This window comes from Geospiza fortis, unplaced genomic scaffold (genome assembly GCF_000277835.1).
Source record: "Geospiza fortis unplaced genomic scaffold, GeoFor_1.0 scaffold351, whole genome shotgun sequence".
NCBI lineage: Eukaryota > Metazoa > Chordata > Aves > Passeriformes > Thraupidae > Geospiza > Geospiza fortis.
Window position 1 is genome coordinate 2,006,574 of NW_005054419.1, and position 11,574 is coordinate 2,018,147.

The window sequence follows — 11,574 nt, forward strand, 5'->3', positions numbered from 1 at the left end:
ACCATGACCTTCCCATCATCCCTGTTTAGGTCTTCCCAAGCAGGGGCAAATTGTCCTTCAGCAAAGGGTGTCCATGAGCATTTCCCCAGTTCACACCCCATTGTTCATGTCCCAGTTTACCATATAATGAAATTTTTTGTAATGGGGAACAGCCCTGATCACCTGTCTCAGAGCCTCAGCCTTTATTGGGACTTTTCTGCTGGGATGAAGCTGCTTTTCCACAATTTTTGGAAAAATTCTGTCCAGTGGAATGGCTCTATGTTGATTTGGTGTTTTGCATTTGCTGTAACTCAGTTCTAGGCATCCTGAAACTGGATTTAACATCTTGTGGAAGCAGATACTAATTCAAACATTATCACATGCTGAACAGTGGTGGGAGTGTTAAAGTTAGAAATTACTGAAGTGTCTTGCTGAAATGATGGACTGAGATATATTATTTGTTGTGAAGATATAGATTGTAGATGGATTTGTGATGAAGGAAGATACATAAATGTAGAAACAGTGTGAACTCCGTATATTTAATTTGGACAAGTAAAATCAGGATGGCTACTGTTTTCGGGAAGTTTCTTGCTAAACTTCATTATTTCAATGACAGTCGCCCAAGTTCCTGATTAGAATTTGCAGTCAGATTGTGTCTCAGTAATAAGGGAGAATGAACTTACTTATTGCTAAGCTGTTAAATGGTGTTTAAACCATGTGTTTAGCATTAATTCAGAGATGTGATTTAGAACTTTAATAGAGATGTTGGTAAATACAGTCTAAGGAGAGATTTAGGGTGATCTCTACCTTAAACAAATTCTATTTTGGAATCAGTGACTCCTAAAGGTTCATATTCTGTTTTGAGCTGTGGTACAGATTTGCTGCATGAGTGAATAACAGGATTAATTTTTTTAAGTAACATTTTTACTAGAATAGGGACGAGATGTTTACTCCTTTTTATATGAAAGCATTATTAAATGTGAATCTGGAGTACTCTGAGACCCTTTGAAGGAGCTAATGAATTGCAAACTGCAATTAATTTGCTTTGTTGATGTTTTTTTTCGCTGATTTTTGTATTCTCTTTGCCAGGTAAAGCCAACCAAAGACTCTGTGTACTTTGGAGCACTTCTCTTCCTCTACACGGGCGATTTCTATCTGAACATCAAATTCCATGAAGACAACTGCAGCAGGGAGCTGCCTCTGTCCTGGCTCTGCCTTCCCAGTGTCCACATCCGTGCCACAGAGCCTGTGGCCCCAGCTAAGCTGTGAGAATGCACTGGGTGCTGTTGGTCACCCACAGCACACAGCAGGGCTTGGCACATCCTCTGCTTGACCCCAGCTTGTTTCTGTCCAACCCCAGGACACAGTCTCTACTCTGGAGGAACAGCTGAACACTTTCTGAATTGGCTGACAGTCATTTGGACAGCTGCTTCAGCTAATTTCAGAGGGAGAGAGATTATAACTATGCTGAAGTTTTCCTCTGTTTTCAGAAAGCCTTTGAAACTGTTTGCATTATACTTCAATATGCTCCATTGATATCTGTGGTTTGAAAGAGTCTTGAGGGCTGAATTTTGCAATGTGTTTGAAGGTCTTAAATCCTGTTTGAATAATCCTGTTTGATCATTTTTTCAGTAAGATTTGTGTATCTTGTGTATGAAATTCCTCCTGGTTTATGCTGGACCCATGGCATGTTCCCTTGGGATATAGATCTCTGTTAGATTTGTTCACTGGCTTGCTCTTGTTCATTTGTTTGCTGAGAATTTGGTGTCTTTGGTAGTAAACAGCAGTAGTGGTGCTTTTCAGTGTGCTACTGAAAGTAAGAATTGCCTCCAGTTATTCTCTCCCTCCCCTGAGCCCAGTGCCACTTGCTCCTGGTAAAGTCGCTGCCTTTAGTTTGGCAGATCTATGAACTAGAAAGGAGAGAGGGTGAGGAAGAGCAAAGGAGTTGTGTCCTTGAGAGAATAAATAAGCCAACTTTTGGGCTGCCTAAGGCTTGGCTGTGAATTTAGGCTTTCACAGTTCTGTTCTACACAGTCATAGTCACTTGAAACATTTGCAGACTCTTAAAGATCCACCAGAATTAATCAGATGATCATTAATATAACTTTTCATGAGTTTTTGCAAACTCTTCTCACCAGATTTTTCATACTGATATACTGCTTTTTAAATGTGTCTAATTTTTTCCTTTTTTTTTTTTTTTTTTTTTTTTTTTTTTTAAAGTTTGGGGGTTTTTTAAGTTTAATTATTAGGCAGTTAAGGCCATGGAATTCCTGAGTGTGAGAGTAGTTGTTGAATGTACTGATAATTTAGCCTATTTTTCAGAATAATGTTTTTGTATAGTGAGACATGTTTTTACCCCGTGTAAAGCAGGGAGATGTTTTAGCTGTATGATTAATACATTATTTCATGGACCATATGTTTAAAAACGATCTCAGTCTTCTCTTAAATGCATAGTTAAATTTGGTGGTAGTTTGCTTTGGGGGTGGATACACCAAGATGTGGCAGGGACACTCCAGTTAGCTCTACATGATTTAAATCTACATGCACAACCTCTCTGCAGATTCTTTGTTTCTTTAGAATTCATGCAGACATGGGCCCCCACTGAATGCCTGGCCTGACCCTTCCTGCTCAGTTCTGGCTCTCTGCACCATGCCCAGGGGTGCTTTTAGGTGTGATTGGTGCTTCCCACAGTGCTCCAAACCCCATTCATTGCATGCTTGCAAGTGACTGTTCATCCTAAATATATTCCCAACCTAGGGAGCTGTGGCTGTAGAATGGTAGCTGCATTTCCAGTGTATGCAGGGTATTATCTCTAAAAACCTGTGTTGTGGCAATGTTGTCAATGTTTGTGCTTCAGCTGTGGCTCTGGACTCAGCCTTGAAAGTGGAAGTTTTCAGTCTTGACCTGATGAAAATCTGAGCCCTGCTGAGGATTTATTTGCAATGATTCACTGCTCTGTCAGGTGCCAGTGAGGTCCAGTAACAAAACCCCTGGAAAGAGGGTCCAACAGCTGAGTTGGGCCTGCTTTGCTGTGTTGGTGGAGCCTGGCTGACCAGATTGTGCCATGAGGCTGAATTCTCTGTCATTGGATAGGCAACACCCAGAAAAATGAGATCCAAGGAGAGCAGGAACTGAAACCAGTACATCTTCTCTAAAAGCTTGGTTTTGACATGAGTGTCTGGACTATGTTGCACAACACTGTTGGAGTAAAATCCAAATTGGGTTTTATTCAGTGTTCCCAGAAGATAATCTGCAGATTCTAGGAATACAGCTAAGGCTTTATAAGGACCACATTGAAATAAAAATATGGTAAAGTAGATGCTGTTGTAGTCAGGATGCTTCAATTTACTCAGCTAAGGGTCTGTTCTCTAATTATTTTTCAACAGCATTCTCTGAGAAGAGAGGGTCTTGTTCTGTAGAGCCTGTCCTGGGATGCAACATTCCTGTGCCTTTTACTTATAAAAGATCCTTATCTACAGCCCTCTGAAGGTGTTGGAATGGGAACAGGTTTTATTATAAGAAAAGCTGGCTGCATATTTTCTAGGTATCCAATATGCCATTATAAATCTGCCATATGGGCACATAAATATAAGTTCTTATGTGTGAGCTGACCCTTAAAGCTCTGTCTGTTCATTATATAGCAGACTACTCTGTCCCTTGTCAACTTGGACACTTAGTTGCTTTTGGCATTTATGATATCTTCCCCAATTTTCTCAGACTTCTACTTGTCTTGGTGAAAGAGATGAAACACAAGAAGTTCTTCCTTCTGGGGATCATTTTTAACTTTGTCCAGAAAGAAGACATTTAAGTGTTAGTGTAATTGAGAGGGGTTGGGGGAAAGGTGCTTAAAATCACTGGGGTTGCTGTCAGGATTGGTCCTTGTACTGCTTGAAAGAAGGATGATATTTTTCTTATTTGCTTTCATTTCTTGGTACTGAAAACTTCTTTTTCTTTCTCTGCAACGCCCAGCAATTATTTTGAACATGATGAGCTGAACTGTTCATTGTAAATCTGATACAAACCAGTGATTGCAATAAATTATTCCTAATTTAAATGGCCATTGCTGAGAGCAGATGCTGATCCCATATATGAATGCACTGGAGAAGTATAAGTTATGTAACTTTAACTGAATAAATACTCGTGGCTTGTTATTTACACCTCTGCCAGTCTCTTTAGTCTGTAGCTCTTGGAGGTGTTGTGTGATTTTGCTGATAATAATGTGCATCTCTTGATTGTGAGTTGTGTCTCTGAAAGAATGTGTTGGGCCCTGGAACTGAAATTTCAGCTTCACTCAAGTGTGGTGTTGTGAGGTCCCCAGGATGAGGTGAGAGATGAGAATTTGACTCCAAGTTTTCAGAAGGCTGATTTATTATTTTAGGATGTTATATTATATTAAATAAATTATATACTAAAACCATACTATAGAAAGAGAAATTATACACCAGAAGGCTGGACAAGATTGAATAATAAAAACCCGTGACAGACTCAGAGAGTCCGACAGAGCTGGACTGGAATTGGTCATTAAATTAAAACAATTCACATGGTGGGTAAACAATTCTCCAAATCACATTCCCAAACAGCAAAACAAGGAGAAGATGAAGCTTCCCAGCTTCCCAGGAGAAGAAATCCTGGCAAAGAGATTTTTCAGAAAATATCATGGTGGCACTCAAGTTTCCTCTTCCTAGATGAACTCAGAGGTGGTGAACCCTGTCTGCTCTGTGGTGTGGCTCCTGTGTCAGCTGAGGAGAGGGAGAGGCACTCACATGAAGGGCAACAAATGGCCAGAAGTTGTGTCCAGGGAGGTTTAGGTTGGGTATTAGGAGAAGGTTCTTCACCCAGAGGGTGGTTGGGTGCTGGAACAGACTCTCCAGGGAAAGGGTCACAGCCCAGAGCCTGACAGAGCTCAAGAAATGTTTGGACAGTGCTCTCAGGCACAGGGTGGGGCTCTTGGGGATGGTCCTGTGAAGGGGTGGGAGTCGGATTTGCTGATTCTTGTGGATACCTTCCAACTTGGCTTAATTTGAGACTCTGTGAAATGCCTCAGTGTCCCAGTACTGATGTTGGGGGTGGTGAGGCCCTGGCACAGGTTGCCCAGAGAAGTGAAGGCTGCTCCACCCCTGGAAACATTCAAGGCTGGGTAGGACAGGGCTCTGAACAACCTGATCCAGCTGAGGACATCCCTGCTCAGTGCTGGAGGATTGGAGCTAGACCTGTAAATGTTCCTTGCAACTCAAAGCATTCCATGATTCTTTCACCCTTTCCATCCTTTAGGAAACAGCTCAAAGGCTGGAAGGACCGTCTTGGAAGACTGACTGCAAGCACTAAAAAACCATTTGATGCCCGGCCTTGTCTGAGCTCCTTCTGTCAGTCCTGGGGCTCCTGTGTTTGCATTCCAATCTAGAAGCTCTTAGGGTTTCTTCAGTGAGGGTCAGCTGCACCCTCCCTTCCTTGAGTCCTGTGGCTCCCTCCTGGGTGTGGGCATTTGTTTGTCCCTGGAGAGAGGCTGTGCATCCCTCCTGCTTGCCCTGCACAGCCCAGAGCAGGTCTGGCTGCCAGCTCCTGGGGTGGAACCAAGCCCTCTGCAGCTCTGGGTGTGGGCACAGGGGGCATTTGAAGGCTTTCCTACAGGTGGCTGCTTTGCAGAGCTTTGCAAACTCTCGTGTTCTTTTCTTAATGCAGAAGACACAAAAAGATCTGAACAAAATTTTTGTGTCAAGTGTTCCATGATAGCTGCTTCCTTCTGGGGTTAGGCCAGGGTTCTTGGGTTGTTCAGCATCTCCTTAGCTCTCAGCTTCTCACTGTCACCCTGTTTTTTTAAGATTTTCTAAGCCTTCTGAAGTTGACATTCTTGTAGTGAACTTTATCACACACTTTCTGTAAATAACCCATTGTTTTTGTTTCCTTTATGGAGGAGGAGAAAGCTGATGGACTGTTGGTTTGTCCAGTGTGATTGGAGAGGTGTCACTGTCACCCTCCAATCCGCTGTCACTTTTGGAAAACTATAAATGTTGGAGTCAGAAAATAAGCTGCGCTTTTCTTCCTTCACCTTGAGAATGGTGGTGTGCTTGTGTTCTTTCGTGTCCTATAGTGACATCTCACCTTGCTCTTTCTCACCTCATCCTTCCCACTGACTCTTCCACTCACTGCACTTTTCTGCTTTTCTTTGTTTGGTCCCAACAGAAAGGATCAACTTGTCCCTTTCTTTTTTTCTTTCCTCTGCATCTCTGTTAGACCCCTTCTAACGCTTTGTTCATGGTGGAGAAAAAATGCTTCAAACCCAATTTCAGCTGCTAAACTGGAGTTCGGTGCTCTCCTCAAAGCATCTTGAGCTATTTCAGTTGAACAGGAAATAAACTTGTCTGTTTTGCTACAATGTGATGTTTCTTGTTGGAAGGATACTTTAGGCCACTGTGTTCACAATGCATCAATTCCATAACACCAGTGGGGCTTTGTGTGTAGGTGACATCTCATTTAACACACACTGCTCACTTCCTGTCCCTGTGTTCCTGATCCAGCAGATATACAAGCATGTGCCTAATATTAAACACATCAACAAAAACATATTAATAACACATTAATAGGTCCTCTTTTGACAGCTAATTCAGTCACTCCCTGGGAAATTTGCTAACCCTGTGCCCAGATGTGCAATCCTCACCTGAACCTGCAAATTTGACATGGAGGCCCACATGCCATTGTGTTGCCTGGTCCATCACCAGCGGCTCCCTGGACCCCTGGCACAGGGAGAAGGCATCTCACCAAAATCTGGCACTGCATTTATACAAGTCTAGCAGTGCAGGAGATCCTGCCAGGCCAAGATGTGCTCAGTGTGTGGCTGTACCAACCACAGCAATGCACCCTGGAGGTGTAAATCAGATGCACAGTCTTGCCTGGGGAGCCACATTGTCCCCAGCACTGTGCACCAGGCAAAGCAGGGCTCAGCCACCTCCTGCTTGCAGTTGCTCTTCCAAGTGTTTCTCCCCCAAGGACTGGTGCCTGCACATTCTCCCAGCCTCTCCATCTTCACAGCCACAGGAAAACTCAGGAGCTGCTCAGGAATCACTTGGAATAAGGGAAGGCATCTGTGAACAATGAGGCAGCTCAGCACCATTTCTGGGATGGATCCTCTGCAGAGAATTTGTTACAGCCCAGAGTTCTCTGGTGCTGTGGCTGGAGAAGGGCGACTTCAACCCCTCTTCAGCCTGGATTCAGCTTGAAAAAAACAATGTGGGCACTGCCAGAGAGAAATCAGGCCAGCTTTTGAAAGTTTAACAATGAGCATCTTGTTAATGACTGTGAGGATGTCATCACTAATCTGTGTCAGAAATTGCACCCTTCTGCTCTCCAAAGTCTGCCCATGTCCTTACAAACTGATCCAGACCAGTGGCTGAAGTGATGCCATGGTCTGATTCAGGCTTTCCACCTCCTTACCCAACAACCCAGATCCAGAGCAGAGATGTCATTCTCTCCCTATTCCTTTGCCTGATTTACCTCTTTGTGTGACCACACAAGGCTGAACCCATTGAATGGGTTTGGGTTGAAAAAGGCAAAGAAAAGGCAGGGGAGTGTTTTCCTTTAGTGTGTGCACACGTGAGTGAGTTCTTGATGTGAAGCTGCATCATCACACAGGAGCCTGTGAGGCTGCAGCATCCCAGACCAGAACTTTTGGGGCAGAACAGGGGTAAATGAGTAGTGGGAGGAAGGGAGAGAAAAAATTGCAGAGGGCAATGGCACAGGGCTACAAAGAGAGACACCTCCACAAGGTGCCCGAAATGAACTGAGATGAATCAAGGTGAAACAGGTTATGTAACTGCCACAACATTAAAAATAGGTTATGCTGTATATTAAGATTTCATTTATAAATTGTTTATAAAACATTCATAAATGTTAGATGTGGCAAGCACGTTCTGCACACAAATACTTTGTGTTCCAGCATTATCGATGGCCGTGCCCACGGCAGCTGCAGGTGTTACAGATGGTAAAATCACAGCTCTGGAGACCTGCAGTTCAATAGCAATACACCATAAATGATTCATCAATCACCTCAACATGTATCAAGGAATGATGTGCTCTTTGCAAATGGAGCCTTAATATGAAGTGTGACCTTAGGAACTGTGAAACAGGGAACTCTTGCCCCTTTCATCCTTTTTTTTTGCTCCTAAAAAACCCCCAAACCAACAAAACACCAACACCAATTCCTCCACCCCCACCTCCAACTCTCAATTCACCAGTTTAATAATGATTGTGTTTTTCCTCACCTCTGGCTTGAGAAAGGCCACAGACTCCTGAGAATTAAAAGGTTTTATGGAACACATACAGTATTTGGATGTGCTCCCATCTGCTGCAAATGTGTTTAGTGTGTTTTGGGGGTGTGGACTCCAGGGGTGCAGAAGGATGTCACCTCAGCAGGATGTCACCTTGCCAGCCAGGGTGCCTGCAGATCCCTGGAGAAAGCACAAGTGTAAAAGTAATGTGACTGTAAACTAAGTAAAGAGAAGAACAGAAGAGCCATGAAATAAGACTTGAATGTGATAATTCAATTTATTAAAATGAACCCTACATCCAGCTCTGGCCATTTGCTTACATGGAAGATGTCACCAGAGAAGATGCATTGCAGACCCTCAGCACAAGGCAGGCCACGTAAGAATTGTCCTTCCCTAGCATGGCATCCTCCATAACCCTGGAGGAAGGCATAAAGCCTGTTCATCCCATCCCATCCCATCCCATCCCATCCCATCCCTCATTCCTGTGCAGAGCTCCCAAGACTCTTCACAATGGAAGAGAAAGAAGATGCTCCTGTCTTTCCTTGGCTGAAGTCCTGGCAGGGCTGAGTCTTCCCAAGTCTCTTGAGGAGGGCACTGGGACCTGCTTCAGCTCTGTAATATTTGACTTGAGTATCAATATTAGCCACTTGCATGTGGTGTCAGAACAAAGCATTGAACAATGTGCATTTAAATGTCACACAAAAATAAGACAAAATAGGTGCAAATGCTTTGGAATATAACTTTCAACACAAGTATTGGGTAAATCTACCAGATTTTCTCTTTTGTGTAGCTCTCCAAGTGTTGCTGCTGTTGGTTTCAATATAAAATCACGTCCTCTAAAGCTTGTCCATGCTGGGGGCTCGGGGTCACAAGCTCTGTTGAGAGAAACAAAAGGAGGGATCAGTGATGCTCTTTTTATTAAAAAACACTGGATATGAACAGGAGCCACAGGATCGGTGCTTCCCAAAAAATCCACAGGGCAAGAGGACTCTGTAAGGAAACACCCACCCTGCATCAGAAAAGTTTCCAACCTGAAGTGTCTGGTTTTTGCCAGTGGCTGTAAAGAGAGGCCAGGGTGATAAATTGACATGGAGACATCCACTTATCTGACCAATGTATTCAGATGAGATAAATCAGAACCACAGAATGATCTGGGTTGGAAGGAAACTTAAGGATCTCGTTCCAAACCCCCTGCCAAGGGCAGAGACACCTTTCACTAGACCAGGTTGCTCAAAGCCTCATCCAGCCTGGCCTTCTACATTTCCAGGGACAGAGCATCCACAGCTTCTCTGGGCAACCTCTGCCAGGGCCTCACCATGCTCACAGTAAAGAATTTTTTCCTAATGAGCAATCTAAACCAATTTTCTGTCAGTTAAAGCCATTCCCCTTTGCCCTATAAATCCCCATGACCTGTCCCATCAAGCATGGATGAAGTCAGCAAATGTGTTTCAGTTTCAAAGGACGCAGGGACAAACCTCTGAACCCCAACTCTGAGCACAGGAGACTCATTTCTTTGCAGATCAGACAGAGCAAACCCCTTTCCCTCCCGGTCCAGGATGCAGTTCCATGGGGCTCAGGTTTGTACTTCAGGCGCTGTGGTACAAACATGGGGACTGTCTCATTCCCAGTACTTTTCCTTTTCACTACACCCCCCATGGGCCAGGTGCAGGATGACCTTCTGGGCCAGCAGGGCACCAGGCAGCCTGTCAGCAAGGAGCCACATGATGGGGAAATGCAGCTCTCCCGGGGAGCACCCATGTGAAATGTCCAGGGGAAGAGGAAACCCTGCTGCAGCTTTATCTCAGCCTTGTGCAAACCTGCCCTGATGAGACCTTCAGCTGAGAGGCTTTTTTGAGCTGTTCCTGAATGAGCATGGTCATATTTTCCCTCTCTCTGTGCCCTGCACCCGTGGCTGTACTGTAGATAAGGCAGCAGTGTTTTGGCAGCTGGGAGGTGATGCTCTATCTGTTTGCACATGCAGGACACTAATGGAAATGTGCCACCCATCACCATCACTGGGGTCAGCTTGTCTCTGCTCGTTGTGCTGGGGACATTGGCTGGTTGTTTTGGTGGCAATGCAAAGGGCAGCAATGCTGGGGACAGACAGACCAGGCAGATGTCAGCTTTCAATATCAAAAAGCCCTGCACCACTCTTGCTCACTGCTCTCTTGCTCACTTCCAAACCTCTTTCTCCCCTAGTTTCTCTAGATTTTTAGTTTCAGGGTATTTTTTTTCTGACATCAGGTTTATTTATTTCATAGCCTCTCACTGTTCTCAGTGTCTCTTTTTTGAAGACCATACCATTTTTCCTGTTCATTCAAGCCCTGGGTTTCTGGGTTTGGAATGCTCAGAGAGGGTCCTTCATCCTGTGCCATGGATGGAGTCTTCCCTCTCTGTGTTCGAGTGCATCTCATGGCTTGCCCACCTCCTGCCTTGCTCTGCTGCCTGCCTGATTCCAAGGTCAGGCACTGAGAGACCAGGATGACTCCTGCCTGCCTGGGCTCTCCCTTCACACCTGGCACGTTTGGTTTGAATTAATCCACAACGCTCTTGTCCACTGCTGGCACACAGGTAAGACTGGTTCTGGTGGCCTTGGTGCAGTGGAGAGGAGGCAGGAGAGAGGAGGTTTAGTATCACCTCACTGTCTCCTGCAAAATCCATGTTTTGTTGCTTGGTGACAACATCTTTGTACTTTGTTCCAGTGCCACATGTGAATGCTGAATGTGAAGCTGCCATGCAGCAAGTTTAGCTTTGGAAAGTGTCACATCTCACTCAGCACTGCTGATGGGGCACCCAGCTCCTCTTCCAAGCACTGAAGGGCACATCAGGCTCTGGCACTGCAAATCCCAGCTCCATGGTACTCCAAAGCAGGGGTGGCTCTCTGCCATATTCAGAACATCCCAAATATTGTTTGTGTCCAGGGAGGGTGGGATGGGATCTGGGAGAAGATCCTTGCTGCCTAGAAGGACAGAGTTCCTCAGACCAGCCCACAGAGCTCAGGAGTGAAAGACAACTGTCTCACACATGTGTAGAAATGCTTTGCTTACTTTGACCCAAAGTTTATTTTTATTCCACAGTCTTTCCCAGGAGGAAACCCTTCAGCAGCTCTTTTTCTCACTTTCACCTGAAGATAAAAAGGCAACTCCTAACTGTTTTCAAGCCTCTGTCTTGAGGATACTGTAATTCACATTAAGAAAGGAGGCTCTGGAGCTGCAGGCAGTGGCAGCCAGAGTGTGTCACAACCCCAGTGACAGGAGCAGGGGAGAAGATGGACCTGGCACCCTCAGGTTGTGCCTGGGGAGCACCTGGGGCTTGTGGGTACAACAACAGCAAT

General features: G+C 44.8%; 1 protein-coding gene across 2 annotated transcripts in view; it reads left to right on the forward strand.

Moving 5' to 3' along the window:
• The window catches only part of TRAPPC9 (trafficking protein particle complex 9), a 442,757-nt gene extending 438,623 nt beyond the window's left edge, over positions 1-4,134 (forward strand). For both annotated transcript variants that reach the window (XM_005426619.3, XM_031061591.1), the window contains one exon: positions 1,069-4,134. In XM_005426619.3, the coding sequence (XP_005426676.1) occupies positions 1,069-1,248 (180 nt within the window). In that variant the 3' untranslated portion in view covers positions 1,249-4,134. The remainder of the gene's footprint in view (positions 1-1,068) is intronic.
• The last annotated feature ends 7,440 nt before the right edge of the window (positions 4,135-11,574 follow it).